Below are 15924 nucleotides of genomic sequence, written 5' to 3' on the forward strand. Positions count from 1 at the left end.
TTACACTAGGTTACTATCTTGCCATACATTAAGCAATACAAAATACGTACGAAGTTCGAGCCCACCCCTGCCCATGCTACCGCCGGCCCCGGTACGAACTAACAATAATTATTTATTTATTAGTAATCGCTATTGTTATTGTATAATAAAAAACCCTATTATTGTAATGCTCACATATACGATTTTACATATGGAAACATGACTGTAAGATATATGTTCAAATATTTCCATATTGAAGTAAAACGCTTAATACGTGTTAGTAGATTATAGTTTGTTGCATTTTTTAAATTGTAAGGACGGCACATATGTATCTATGAAATAATTTAAGACATATAGGCTTCAATTTAGGCTATTTTATATCAAGGAAAGAAAAACGATGTAAATGAGGAGCAAGGTAAATAATAATTCAAATAGTATTACTGACCAAATAATGCATAGATCAAAATAATTATTTTCAACCGGCCTTAACAAAGTGACGGCCCAAATTGTTGAAGAAGGGATAGACTTTAGTCGTCCTTTCCAGCAAAGCAACACCCTCGCCATTATGGGAAATGTAGTTTTTCTGACGACGTTTTTCCAAACACAGGTTTAAATGGTTTAAATCAGTTATCACGTATAGGCTAAGTATTAAAACACTTTTTTTGTGACAACGTAACGTTACGTTTTGACTCGCAAAAAAAAAAAAAACGGGTTCAAATCAGTTATCGCTTCAGGATATGAATTAATAGGCTAGTGTATTATTATGACAACGTACGTTTTGGCTCGCTAAAAGACCCCCAAACGGGTTTAAATCAGTTATAGGCTAGCTAAGTATTAGCATAATAAAACACTTTGAGTAAGTGGCACAGCCCACCGTTAAAAATAGAGCGTTTGTCAGTGTCATTTAATTATGACTTTTCTAGTTTACAAGCCGAACATTTACTAACTAAAAAAGTTACTGTTTTCACAGCAAAAACCTTTCAGTATCACCGCTAATTCCGTGAATTGAGGAGAGCAAAGCCACTAAGCCAGTCTCTGGCTACATGACAGCGGGGAGACAGGGCACTGGTGAACAAGATGAGTCACATCTGGACTTGGGTGGGGGGGGGGTGGGGAGGAGAGAAAGAAAAAGGTGGGAAAGGGGGAAAGTGGGCTTGTTGGTTAGTGTGAGCCTCAGTCCAGAGAGGTTTTAACAACATGGTCCACGAACACCAGGAATGAGACTGGCCGTAATTACCACCCTTTTTCTGGTAAGTAGCCGCCATTTCTGACATTTGAAATGTGCCCTTAATTGTGCTACATGACTGATAATGCACATATCATACCGACAGGGACACGCCTCCTTCATTCAAAGTTCATATAATTTTACCAAATGCAGTTCTTATGTCACGTATATGTCATTATTATGTCTATTGTATAGTTGAAATATGTTCTATGCATATATATTCGTGCATTTTTGTGACATGTATGCAACCCGGTTGTATCTGTTAGACAAGGGAACTTTTTGTCCTTCAACACTGAAAAAAATATCTCTTTAACGTATAACTTTCAACTTTAATAACGAATGGAAAATGCATGATGCATGACAGTTTTACCGTTGTGTCAGTGCAATTTAATCCTTTTCTGGGATTAAAATTCAAGTTTGTTTGTGGGGTTCTTTTTTGTTTTTGATACTGTATGCCTTGGGGAGGTAATGTGCCTCCTTTAAGCTTGTTTCAAACATTTCTTTCCTAGAAAATTCCCTCAAAACAATCTAACTCCATTGTAAGCCAATGAAATGTTACAGAACCTTTTCTCTTGTGAGTGGATTTTAACGATGAAAAGTGTACTGCTTTATCCAAGTTAGGAATTTTTTGCAGTGTGATGACTTAAGCGGTTTGGTTTGGACCACCATCCACACCACACAGTTACATGTAAACTTTTAGGAACGTCTGTAACTGGTTGCTGCTACATAATAATGTAATAATGTATAGAAGAAGTCTTTTAAGAAAATGACTGTATAGCAAGAACCTTTTTTTCTGATATTTAGTATCATGTATAAGACAAAATCTCACAAATAAAGAATACAAGAGGCATTAAATCATGTGGGAGTTCATATCTGGCAGTACAATTCTGCACAAACATAGACAACGTGACTATGAATGCATCGAGATCGGAGCACATATCACATGTAAGATCAATGCATTGTAATGTGGAGAGTCTTGAGTGGATTGTCAATTGTTTCGAACGCAGGCCAGAGACAGTGTGTTTGGCTGTGCAGTATCTGAAGCTAATCAGGTCCAGATGTTATGGGCTGCTCTCAAACGGTGACAAACAGAAACAAATTCATGACACAAACCGCATGTCCTGGCCTAGTTAAGTTTAGAGTCCGCAGGTTTCTTAGGGAGGGCTGAAACACGAAAAGCAGGCCGACTACTGTGGGTGTGAAACTAATGAGGGACCTACAAAAAAGTGTGACGTTTCCTGCCAAGGTTTCACCACTTTACACTGAACGCACCTAGAGGTGCAACGATGAATCGATTAATTGATTAGTTGTCAACTATTAAATTAATTGCCAACTATTTTGATAATCGATTAATCGTTTGAGTCATTTTTTTATTAAAAAAAAAAAGATTTCTCTGATTCCAACTTGTTAAATGTGAATATCTTCTAGTTTCTTCTCTCCTCTGTGACAGTAAACTGAATATCTTTGAGTTTTGGACAAAACAAGACATTTGAGGACGTCCTCTCAGGCTTTGGGAAACACCATGTTTTGACATTTTTATAGATCAAACAACTAATCGATTAATCGAGAAAATAATCGACAGATTAATCGACTATGAAAATAATCGTTAGTTGCAGCCCTAAACGCACCACTGACGAATCAGTCAAACCCAGTTATTGATTAAAAGAGGAGGCGATAGAGATCGGAGGAAATCAGAGGGTGATTTTGAACCTGTGAGACAGTTGGCATTCGTTGTGAAAGCATTTCTGTTCTGTTGTTATATAAAAGTTTACATGGCTGGAAGGCAAACAGATTCCTCGATGAAGCCCTGGCACCAGGAAGGAAGGAAATGGCAGAAGAAAGGCTTTGAAGAAAATACAGTCACATGTGTTGTCCAGTGCCTTGGCTTTGGGCCAGGTCACACTGTTCAGTTTGTCACAGTCACACACACATACGTATATGCAAGTCAAGTATATTTTATTTATATAACCCAATATCACACATTTGCGTCAGGGGGCTTTACAATCTGTTTACATATGTCTCTATCTATCCATAACAGGGAGAGAATGGAAGAAAGCTCAGGAAGAACAACAGAGTAGGGATCCCTCACCCTGGATGGACAGACATGGAATAGATGTTGTGTGTACAGAATATCCAACATAATGAAATATACAGTTTACACAATCTAAATGACAGAAATGATACATAGAATGTGAACTAGAGATGGTCCGATACCATGTTTTGCTTCCCGATACCGATTCTGATACCTGAACTTGTGTATCGGCCGATACCGAGTACCGATCCGATACCAGTGTGTCATATATCAGTCCTTCCAGAAAAATGCGGATTTTTTTGTGATTGTTGCGGGCAAAAATCCTTGATTATGCGGCACGTTTTCTTAAAAAATGCGATGGAATATGCGGGATATTTATGCAATTTTATGCGATTGCGGAATTGCGGGAACTTGCAAAAACTGCGGTTTCATCATGGCTTCATCGCGGGGTTTGCAGCTTTTCAATGATGTTCACGTCGCGTAATTACGTCACTTCATAACGTTCCCATGGCAACAGGGGAAAATAGCTGCTCTTGTGTGAAGTAAACGCAACATTTTTCAACTTTCTGCTACGATATAGCCTATGTGACTTTTTTGCAACGAAAAATATTTTGTGCGGAAATCTGCAATTTATGCAGCGAAAGTGCAGCGTATTTGAAAAAATGCGGCCCCCGCATAAATATGCAGACTTTGGCTGATTATGCATTGAATTATGCGATCGCATAATCGCGTTTTTCTGGAGGGACTGATATATTTTATTATGTTTTAACAACTGTATTCTACTATCCCTGTATGGATGTGATATGATTTCCAGTGTTTGGAATAACACCGTTTAAAAGAACGGCGTTAGGTAACGACGTTATTTTTTCAGTAACGGGGTAATCTAACTAATTACTTTTCCCGTCGTTACAACGCCGTTAACGTTACTGGACGTTAAATACGGTGCGTTACTATGCATTGATTGAATAAACTGTGTAATCCGAACACACCCCTGGCTCACAGCTAGTGAGGAGGTGGGTTAATAACGATGTAAGCGATTATGATTGGCTAAGGCAGAGTCATGTTTCATGGTAGCCAATCAGAGCCAGTGTTTTTACACACGCGCCACGCACACACACACACAACAGCTAAACAGAGATTCGAGGAAGCAGCAGAGATGGCAAGTCAGGAGCAATCCGATGAAAAGTTGGCATTTTCAAGGTGGAGATATAAGCACTACTTCAAATTCATTGTGGTCAAAGGCAAGAACGTGCATGTAATGTGTACATTATGTCCAGGAGAGAAGACTTTGTCGACATCCGTTGTAAACAACTCTAATTTAATGAAGCATCTCACAATGACACACGCATCTACAAAGCTAGTGGCCAAAAACAGCGATACCTCCACCACAGATGATAGCTCGCCATCCACTAGCAAAGAAGGACTCGGAGTAAAGTCCTCCAAGCAGCAAAAGATAGATCTTTCTGCCTCACGACAAAAAAAACTGCTCAAAAAAATCCAAATTCTTTGACATATAGCAACTTTTTTTTTTTAACAGTAACGCAAATAGTTACTTTCCCTGGTAACAAGTTACTTTTATTATAGAGTAATTCAGTTACTAACTCAGTTACTTTTTGAAACAAGTAGTGAGTAACTATAACTAATTACTTATTTAAAGTAACGTTCCCAACACTGATGATTTCTATCTTTGTTGTCGGTCTGGCTCAGGTTAAACTCTTTGTGAAACACGAACAATGAATGCCACAGAACTTTCTTTCATTCTGCAGTTTGACAGTCAGTTATAACAGAAAAAGAACATAAATAAACTAGATTTTCTTTAGGGCTTTATTACGTGGTATCGGATCAGTGCATAAACTCCAGTACTTCCTGATACCGATACCAGCGTTTTAGGCAGTATCGGAACATCTCCAATGTGAACATATGAAATACTGTAGATATATCCAGGAGGATGTCAAGCAGCTTTCAGATGTCGCCAAACTACAGCTGCAAAGATGAATCGATCAATTAGTTGTCAACTATATTAAATTAATCGTCACCTATTTTGATAATCGAGTAATTGGTTTGAGTCATTTTTTATGAACAAAAAGTAAAAAAAAAAAAAAAGTTTCAGTGTTAAAACCATACTAAAGGAACAGCCAAATCCTTCAAGACATCATTATTAAGGCCAAGAAATATTTCATCTTTCAACATTTTTGAGTGACTTAATAGCTTTCTCTTTCTGTGTGTGTGTGTGTGTGTGTGTGTGTGTGTGTGTGTGTTTGCAGATGTCGTTGGACGCAAACATGAAAAATGGCTCTCCTGAGAAAAAGTAAGTGAAGATAAAGATAGATACGGCTGATTTATGGTCTCGGGTTATAGAAATGTGCATGAAAGAAAGACAAAGACGATTCGTCTTCTCTTACTGTTGACGGACAGTAACGCTAAACAGACTCTTATCATAGTATCAGCTTTTTTCTGGGCCAGTAAAGAAGCCCCCACATTTCTCCCCAGGAAAGGGAGAAATGCTTTCAGCTTCCATGCATATGCACCAAATGGAGTGGATGGTTTGGCTTATTGTGTTTACTGTTTGAGGAATGACGTTATTTAAGTGCTTCGTCATAGTCAACAGGTTTGAACATCCATCGACTGCAGCAATCTAGGGTTAAGGTCACAGGTACTTAGCTCTGTGTGTGTGCGTGCGTGCGTGCGTTGGGGGAGGGTGTGATGAGGTAACCAGATGGCAGCCGCAAGCAGTTTACTTTAACGATTCCATCCAGTGTGTGAACAGCAGTTTGGACTGAACACAAAATACTATGACGTATGCTTTAAAAGGTACAGACAGTATATGTAACATTTCTACATTCTTCCATTGTTCTATATTGCATGGGAAAATACGGTGCATGTTGAAAAAATATAGAAATTCCCCTTTAAGTTTTGGAAGGTATGTTCTTTGGAAACTTGGAAACATAATTGTCTAATTGTAAATTTTTTTTACATATTTGAGGTGTCTTTGTTTAACCACAATTAATTGCTAACATTAGCTTAAGGCGTGTGATGGTAAGTGTTGATTTTGTTAAGATATGCCAAATTGTAATTATATAAGTGCTTATTGGTCAGACTATTTGTTTTTAATATTATTTCAGTTGTTAGTTGTTGGCACTTGGCCCTATACATGTTCATGATAACAAAAATCATAAGGGGGGGAAACAGTTAGAAAATATGTTTTATGAAAATAAGGAGGCATTGTTTACATTATAGGCTGTGTACTTGTGTTATTACATCATCTGGGTCACATGACAGTGATATAACCCGAAAGATGTATCCTGGGATTCATTCAAAACTTTATTTGTTTGCAAAAAATAATACATTAACAAATATTTTTAAATTTGACTGAAAGAGACAATTATATTGTTAATCACAATTATTTGAGACAATTGATTGTACGGCAACATTTGGACTTGTTACAGCTCTACACACTATAGTACATACTGAGAGAACTCTTACAGTCTGATTGGATATAAGCTACTTTACTTTATGTGCATGTAAACCACTGACGGACTAATTCCTGCCTCGCCCTGTGTTCCAGTTAACCGCTTCCTCCTGGTGCTGCTGGTGCTGATGGTGTGTCTCCTGCTGCACAGTATACTGCTCAGAGCCTCCACTCGGCCCAGACTCTCAGGTACACCCACACCGGTTTTATTCAAATCCTAATCTGGACCCAGGGAAGTATATTTCCAGGATAATTACCCGACACCCGGCGCATGGTCTTCACCTTCCGCGCTCTGCGTGTTGCCGCTTTCAAAATACCTTCGCTTCGGTAAAACAACAACCTTCAAGCTAGGAAGCTACACGCTGAAAAATGGCAAGTTTTGAAGATTTGCAGTGTGCAACAAGGCCGGTGTGCTTGGTTCTTTCGGGAATGATTGTAAAGATTTACAAAGAATATGTTTATGGGATTTACTCTCTAACTGGGACGTTTTGGGGACCGATTGGTGGTGCTAATTTAAATAGCTCACGTTGCTGTATAATGTGAACCGTTATCTTCATCTTCATTTAATATCGTATGTGGCGTTTTCTTTTGCGGGGGTGCAAATGTTCTACCAAAACAAGTTCCTTCCCGAGACTTATTTTGCAGACCTACCGTCGCTGCGTCCGGAAATGTGCGTTACAGTTTTTTACAATCACTTTGGCACTAATTTCAGAATCTCAACGTCATTTTTCAAAACTCTAGACACAAAAACTCACAACCAATGATCAAAATGCACATTTTCAAAATGTTTCAATTGCTTGGATACAATACACATAAACCAAAGATTTGTTCATTTAACAAAGATCACCCGTTCAGTATGACACAACTTAACATCAAAGTACTACTATTTCAAAAGGCAATTCACACATTACATTTCAGATGATTGTCTACTCATTCCATTACATTGATCTAACTATCAATCGATACAACTACTCAAAATGATAAGTAACTCTTAATTGCATAGTTGTATGGAAACAGAAAAACAATATTCCATGTTTAGATCATGAAAGTTTCAAGATAACGAGATTCATTGTCACCAATTAGTGTGGAGCATGAACCAATTAGACTACATGATCTGTGGATGTAATATTTCATCATCATTCTTTACTGTAATGTCCTACTGTTTACTGTATCAGACACTGTTTCTATGCTACCTTTAAGACTATTTACTGTATTGACAGTACTGCACTGTATGCATGCAGGTCCTTGGAATTGCTTGTCCAATTCTGCCAACTCGTTACTGATGATTGAGATATATAATTTATATATATACTGCTCAGTGGCGAGCAGATCAGACTCTTCATGGTAATTTGACTGGCAGGGTTATGGAACGTAGTGTTAGGCTAAGGCCCCCTGTGACACGAACTAAGCGGTATGCTCTCTCTTTTATACCTCAGACTATCAGACAGCACAACAAGCACTTTAAACCTACATTTTTATAAATTCTGCACGGTATTTATGTATTGTATTGTATATTGTATTTATTGTATTTATGGTCTATTGTTTTTATGGGCATTCAGGCAGGTATGAGCACTGTAATTTCCATTTTTATGGATGAAATAAACTTGACTTTGACTTTGACTGGGGTTGTACTGGGCAGCTTCCAGGTATGAATGTGGAACTGTGTGAATGTGACAGGTCGTCGTTGCAAATGAGAATTTGTTCTCCATCGACTTACCTGGATACTGTAAATAAAGGTTAAATACAGTAAATAAATAAATAAATATATATATATATATCTACTGCAGTACTTTTACAGGGATATATTTATATGTAGTGCCATGATGAAACATGTATCACCTATTTTGTGCTACAATATTTAATGATTGTACGAACAATAACAGTGAAACTATCGGTAGCTTGTGTGTGGGTGATCTAAAGTAACGCTTCAATGGTATTTCACAATAAATTTGTTTTTTGAACCAATGATTGTGCAAGTGCAATATTTCTTTAAAGATATGAATTCACAGTGCAATGTTTTGAACATTGGATAGCCTGTGTTACAAGTGATGACTGTTTTGAGTTTTGTGTCTAGAGTTTTGAAAAATGACATCAAGGTTCTGAAATTAGTAGCAAAGTGATTGTAAAAAACTGTAATACGCAGCTGAAAGTAGTCCCCAACATATGCAGTGTTTACTCTTCTTTGAGTAACGTTTGTTAAAACTTCAATGACCAGCGGTTTCAGGTATTTATTGAGCACGTTTTGTAAATGTCTCTCAGATCACTGGAAGCGCCTCGGATCTGCAGCGCGAGTTCCCACAGTGAGAGTGTCAGAGGCGGATAATGTCATCCCTGTCATCATATGTGCATCGGAGGAGCGTACTGGCGCAACCATGGCAACCATCAACAGCGTCTATAGCAACACAGACGCCAACGTGTTCTTCTATATTGTCACTCTTCGTGATGCCGTGAAACTGACGAGGTCTGTAACGTGTCTCCCAAACAATACTCTCTAAAGGTGTAATAAATGATGATTTCCAGCCTGATTTGTGCTCTTACGGGCCGGCTACATTGCACGCGTAACGTATGCGGAGCGTATGTTCCAACACTACGCTTCCACCATAATCAATGAAATTGGCTACACCGGACACGAGAGCAGCGTGAAAGTGGTGTGCATGCTCTGCCGAGATCTGCTCTACAAGCGTAAAAATAGGGCCGTCTTCTATTTATATTTTTAGGCGAGGTGTGTGCGGCCGTTTTACACAGAAATGGATCATAAAGTGTCTATATTTCTTTTAAATTAAACTACCGATATACAGGAAACGACTTAATGACTGTGAATGAGCGTATTGGCAGTTTCTTGTTGAGAGTTTCTATTTTTATTTCTTGTTTCCCTCACCTGCATCCTCTGATAACAGCTGACAGTAGATGGATGTTTCACAGAGCCGTGATGGCGCCAAAAACTGAAGAAACAACAATCCCAAAGCAAAAGCTCGCCGTTTCGCCTGTGACTCACACAATCCTACGCCGTGTGTGCGCAGCAGGTGTAGCCAGCTAAAAGATACATTCCGCAGCACATCCGCTCCGCGAACAGTCCGCATACGTTACGCATTCAATATAGCCAAAACCCTATACTGTAAATGTAATGAATCTGGAATTGTTACAAATTTGGAGGGGAGATGTGGGTGGGTTTTTTCTGGGCCACCTGACATCCCAGTAGTGTTGCCTATCCTGATGACTTTCATATTTATTCACCCAATCTTACTTTCTTTGCATCTTCCCAGGCAATACATCATGAGGACTAAACTGAAAGGCATCAAATATAAGATATTGGAATTCAACCCCATGGTTCTAAAAGGAAAGGTGAAGCCAGATTCCTCTCGACCCGATCTGTTACATCCAGTGAGTTCTGGGTTTGCTTACGTTCATGTATCCATACACACTTTATACAGTATATGGTCCGAATTAGAGATGTTCCGATACCGATACCACTATCGGTATCGCCTCCGATACTGCCTAAAACGCTGGTATCAGTATCCGGAAGTACTGGAGTTTATGCACCGATCCGATACCACGTAATAAAGCCCTAAAGAAAATCTACGTTGAAGTAGTTTATTCATGTTCTTTTTCCGTTATAACTGACTGATAAGAAAGTTCTGTGGCATTCATTGTTTGTGTTTGTTCATGTTTTACAAAGAGTTTAACCTGAGCCAGACCGACAACAAAGATAGAGATAATATCACATCCATACAGGGATAGTAGCATACAGTTGTTAAAACATAAAATATATGACACACTGGTATTGGATCAGTACTCGGTATCGGCCGATCGCAAGTTCAGAATCGGTATCGGGAAGCAAAAAATGGTATCGGGCCATCTCTAGTCCGAATATAAGATGGGTTATTTTTCCTGGAAATACGTGTGAAAAAGTGGGTTTGTCTTATACTTGGGGTCTAGACTTTTAAATGTCAATATACATTCACTACAACAGATGGCGACAAATAGCTAAATGGCATTGAGGATGACGTTCTATGGGAGGAACCAGAGCATGGGAGGGACGATAGTGAGCGTGAACTAGAGTGCAAGTGTTTGAACATAGCCAGCGTCAGAGAGAGTAGTAACATTGTTACATTGTGGCGTTATATTTTTGAATCGTTATGTCTGAATCCGCCCCAGGGCCTGACTCACCCCTTTGAGGACAAAAGATGCACCAGCGAGACTGCTACTCAAAAAGCGATATTATAAAATTTCATTTTAGACATTTATTTACTATTTTATTCATATATTACTCTACTTTTGTAAACCCAATACTTTTCTAAACTCATGTCAAACACCCAAACAATTGAGTGTAGGCATGTTTTCACAAGAGATTTGAAAAATATTTTTGCTTTAGGGCCAAATTATCTCTTTACACATTGCTCTGGAACAATTTTGGGCGTCACCATGCAGAAACCTTTGTTCTGAACATTTTGATATGAAAAACATGGGGATCAGGTTATATGCAAATAACCTTAAAAGGAGAATTCAAGAAGATATGTTAAAATGTGCCCTTAGTCCTTATAGGGGTTAATGTAACTGAAGCCCTGCATACACCTATTTCTGTCCATGTGTCTGAACTTGAACATCGTTGTTTTTGTACTATGAAATGGATAGCCTAATTGGTATCAGAAATAGGCCATTCACGGTAAACACAAATTTGTTTACATTTACAAATGTGATTACAATTTGTTTGAAATGTGAAAAAGATTCAAAGGAGGTGTAATAATAACTTTTGTTTTTGTTTTGCAGCTCAACTTTGTGCGTTTTTACCTACCTCTGCTTGACATCAATCATAGGAGGGTGATATACTTAGACGATGATGTCATTGTGCAGGGTATGTATGTGATCATGGTTGGAAGGAATCCATGTGTAAAATCCTTCATACTATGTATCCTTAAGATAAAAAAGTTTTTAAGGTTGACCTATTGTTAAAAACAGTGCCTTTTTCAGTGATTATCCCCTAACACTCACTGTCACACTCACTGACTTATGTAGTTGGATTTGTTAGATTTCATTACAAATAACAGCTCACCATACAGATATTATGTGATATTATACCTGTAATTATAATATCCTCTGCCAAGTATGTTTACTTTTTACTTTTGAGGTTTACAGCTAAACATTATAACATAAGCATCAGACTTTTAACCCACATGTTACAGCAGAAAAAGAAAATGGCTGAGAGGTAAGAAAACATAAAGAAATAAAAGTAAGAGATTAAAGAAATTTTGAGAGGTGACATTCAAAAAGTTGTATACAATATATACATTACAATACCTTACACTTTAAATATTTGTAAAAAAGTATTTCTAAACCCATTATACACGTTAGAAGTTACTTGTTGAAAACATGTGAGAGGACTGTAAACTGTGTAGTACGGAATTGTTGAGTTAGACTGTGTCCAAGATTTTTTTTTGGGGCGGCCTGAAATTATGTTTCGATAACAAACTGGAGACATCCTCAACATATTCTCGCATTGCCAGACCTTCCTCCACAGCGCTGCGGAGGAGGGTCTGGCTAGTCCACACAACATTCCTGGGTTGGGAGAAAAACCTGCTCTGGTTTATTGGCATTTCTTTAAACCAATCACAGTCGTCTTGGGCGGTGCTAAGCACCAGACGAAGCCACGGTGCCGCTGCAAAATAGCCACGGGAAGGAACTTGTTTTGGTGGAACGTGTACGTTCAAAAGTTGTTTTAGTCGTGCAACAGAAAACTCAGATTAGACAGATAGTCTAGCTAGCTGTCTGGATTTACCCTGCAGAGATCTGAGGAGCAGTTAACCATAGTCCTCAGAAATCCACCAGACTTTAGAACGCTAACACAAAGAACGAGGAAAGTGGAAATGAGGGACATCCTGCGGAACTTCCAGCGGTACCGAGGCAATCCTATCAATGAAACATTGTGTGTGTGTGTGTGTGTGTGTCTATATATATATATATATAGACTATCCTTAACATAACCCCTCCCCTACTGATCTTTATTAAAACTACGATACTACTAACATTAGAGCGCATAGCATCAGTGTTGTATCGTTCATATTTATTGTTACTTTAGCCAGACTTTTAACAATAGAGATATATTTCATGCAGAGTTCAATAGTGCTGTAACAGGTGTAGGGTGTGTGTACAGTATATATTGTTGATATGTTTTTGATGCGTTTCAGGCGACATCAAGGATCTGTTTAATATCAAACTGAAGCCAGGTCATGCTGCTGCCTTCTCCACTGACTGCGACCTGCCCTCCACACATGAGATGGTGCGCAGCATCGGCATGCAGGTGGATTTTTATGTATTTTATCATACCACTTTGTGTATTAACCTGTCAGTGTGACGAGCAATAAAACACCCTTATTTTCCACCGGGCGTGTCTGTGCTGCGTTCGGGAGGCGCTGCGACCCATTCAAGTCGATGCTTGATATTCCACCAGCCACGCCGCAGAGTGTCCCAGAAGAATCTGAATCAGAAAAGGTTTTATTGCCACAATAAGGACACTTATGTGGAAATTTTCCTTGGTGAAAGTTGCATACATAAACAAACAAACAAACATATTAAACATGAATATGAAATAAACAAATACAGAAAAACAAATATATACATACAAAATAACTGTTGCATAAGAAAAAAAAGGCTGAATGGGTTAAGTGCAGAATTTGCAAAGAATATATAGTTTGCGAAGCGTGCGTGAAGCGGCTCTCCACTCCACTTAAGATACGTGCCAGATCTATTTTCACGCGAGCCCCTGGGCATTTCTTTTTTTTAATTGCATCATTCAACTTGGATGTGAATTTATGTGAATTCATGCTATTTGTTGTAAACTCACAACCAAAGGGTATTCACTTTAGACCATTAGAATAATTGATTCCAAATGTTATGAATGTTTTATATCTTTGAAAGATACTTTGGTTATTGAAGTATGGCATGCTTTACTCTGAGCTCGTCCCCTAGACAACCTACATGGGCTTCCTGGACTATAGGAAAGAGACAATTAGAGACCTGGGCATCAACCCAACAGATTGCTCATTCAACCCTGGAGTGTTTGTGGCAGATGTCAGCGAATGGAAGAAACAGAAGATCACTAAACAGCTGGAGAAATGGATGGAGGAGAATTTCAGGTATGCACGGTGACCAGCTGATTCTGGAAACCCTCACGTTGCATTTTACCACATGTCCAGGTCAAAGATCAAGCTCTAAGGACTTTATCTAGTACAGAAACAATACAGTAATTTGATTGGCAAAGTAGAACCATATGAAAACAAATATTTCTTTAAATACAAACTACATGCCATTTTCATATCTTTTTGTGATAGAGCTATCCCGTCCCTCTGGTTTTGTAAATACATGCTTCCCGGTGATCGTATCATCTGACAACATCATGTTAATCTCAACAGCTATGCAGATGATACATTTTTGTTTATCCAAAATTCTCATGTGGTTTATGCTCCCTGACTGTCTGTGTGCTAATAAATAATACATCTTTTTATTAACTAACTAAACAAAGAAAAGTAAAGCATGGAAACATGTTCTAGTGGAAAACCAAAGTACAGTATGAACCTGAACATGAGCAGAATATGGGACCTTTAAGACCAGAACCAACAGTCACATTTTAAGCCATTTAAGAGCATGCCACTCCATGTTTAGCTTCATTGGACTTACTCTCTGTAGCATTTTGTTTCTAATTACATTTTAAAGTACAGTATAACCTGTGTAAAGCTTGTAATCATGAGTATTAGTGGCCTGTACTGCAGATTTTGTGGATATACACTTTGCTTCAGGTTGTGTGCCGGTTTGTGACATTATCCCAACCACACCCCAAAAAAAAGAAATTTAAGAAAAGTATGCTGAAAAATTCCAACCTTGCCATCAGTTAGCACTTTCTTAGATTTTTTAGTCATTGTTATATTGTTATATTATTTATACTTTTCCGTCTCTCTTCGTATTGTGTATGTTGGCTGAACTGCATTTCACACATGCAGGCTATAACCCCAGAAACCCTCTTCTTTCTCCTCCCCACCAGGCAGAACATATACAGCAGTGCCATGGCTGGAGGCGTGGCGGCCCCGCCCATGCTAATAGTATTTCATGACAAATACACAACACTGGACCCAATGTGGCACGTCAGACACCTGGGTAAGATCAACATCTCCGTTACCATACAGAAGAATTTCAGTAGTAGTTCCTAAATGCATAATTGCTGTGGTAATTGGAAGCTAATCTTAGCATACAAAGTATAGAAAACACACTTTTACCAATAAAAATTAAGTATTTTAACGGAGCTTATCACAAGTTAACTTATTGAGCATGGGGACAGTATCCAGAGGGCGGCACTAATTAACATTAACTTTGCTACAAACAGACATAAAGAAACCTGAAATATTTCAAAAAGTGTTCCTGTGTGTCCAGGCTGGAGTCCAGATGCCCGCTATTCAGAGAGCTTCCTACAGGAGGCGCACCTGCTGCACTGGAATGGTCCATTTAAACCATGGAATTACCCTGCTGTTCACTTGGATCTGTGGGAGAAGTGGTTCATCCCAGACCCCTCCGGAAGGTTCTCCTTGGTGCGGCCTGAGAGCAAAGGCTGAGGTCTGTGGAACGTATGTCTGAGCCACAGACGGACATGGAGCATGTGCAGGTCAGGGCTGCGGTGGAATAGTAAAAAAAAAAAATAAAAACGTCTTTTTCAAAACCTTTTTACTTGACCTCGATGTAACACACCATGAGGTCGAGGAAAGATGTGAAGGAGAATTCATAAGCACTTAGAAAAAGACAACCGAGGTGCTCGGACAATCTGACTGTACATACACTGGGCTACGTAGCTGGACTACTAAAAGTATTTCTTAGGTACTTCGCCCTGTGTGTTTGACCATGTTGTTTCATACTAGCTTTATAAACGTTGACAATTTATATATTACCAAGGTTCAAATTTGAATAAAAAAGGAACCAGGCTACCAGTCACAAAACTATAACAAAATAGTCACATTGAGATTTGGTTGCTCACGCTCACCCTCCTGTCCACTCATATTTATCCATTGGTGGAAGAAGTATTCAGATCATTTACTTAGGTAAAAGTACTAGTACCACACTGTAAAAAATACTCTGTTACAAGTAAAAGTCCTGCATTGAAAATGTTACTTAAGTAAATATATCTAAGTATCATCAGGAAAATGTACCTAAATTATTAAAAGTAAAGTATCCTCACATTTT

The 15924-nt window shown here is 38.6% G+C and overlaps 1 protein-coding gene across 1 annotated transcript; it reads left to right on the forward strand.

Moving 5' to 3' along the window:
• Window positions 1–1117: 1117 nt before the first annotated feature.
• On the forward strand, window positions 1118–15375 carry glt8d2 (glycosyltransferase 8 domain containing 2). The gene is made up of 10 exons (XM_031306188.2): window positions 1118–1229; window positions 5501–5544; window positions 6802–6894; window positions 8965–9166; window positions 9969–10086; window positions 11473–11557; window positions 12888–13000; window positions 13669–13835; window positions 14738–14850; window positions 15124–15375. The coding sequence occupies exons 2-10, from the start codon at window positions 5526–5528 to the stop codon at window positions 15300–15302; spliced, it is 1089 nt and encodes a 362-aa protein (XP_031162048.1). The 5' UTR covers window positions 1118–1229; window positions 5501–5525; the 3' UTR covers window positions 15303–15375.
• The last annotated feature ends 549 nt before the right edge of the window (window positions 15376–15924 follow it).

This window comes from Sander lucioperca, chromosome 20 (genome assembly GCF_008315115.2).
Source record: "Sander lucioperca isolate FBNREF2018 chromosome 20, SLUC_FBN_1.2, whole genome shotgun sequence".
Lineage (NCBI taxonomy): Eukaryota > Metazoa > Chordata > Actinopteri > Perciformes > Percidae > Sander > Sander lucioperca.

Bases quoted from the DNA above. Each gene is read 5' to 3' on its own strand.
- glt8d2 (XM_031306188.2), top strand. The intron at 9,167-9,968 runs GTCTGTAACGTG...GCATCTTCCCAG, and splicing joins GATGCCGTGAAACTGACGAG to GCAATACATCATGAGGACTA. The intron at 14,851-15,123 runs GTAAGATCAACA...CTGTGTGTCCAG, and splicing joins GTGGCACGTCAGACACCTGG to GCTGGAGTCCAGATGCCCGC.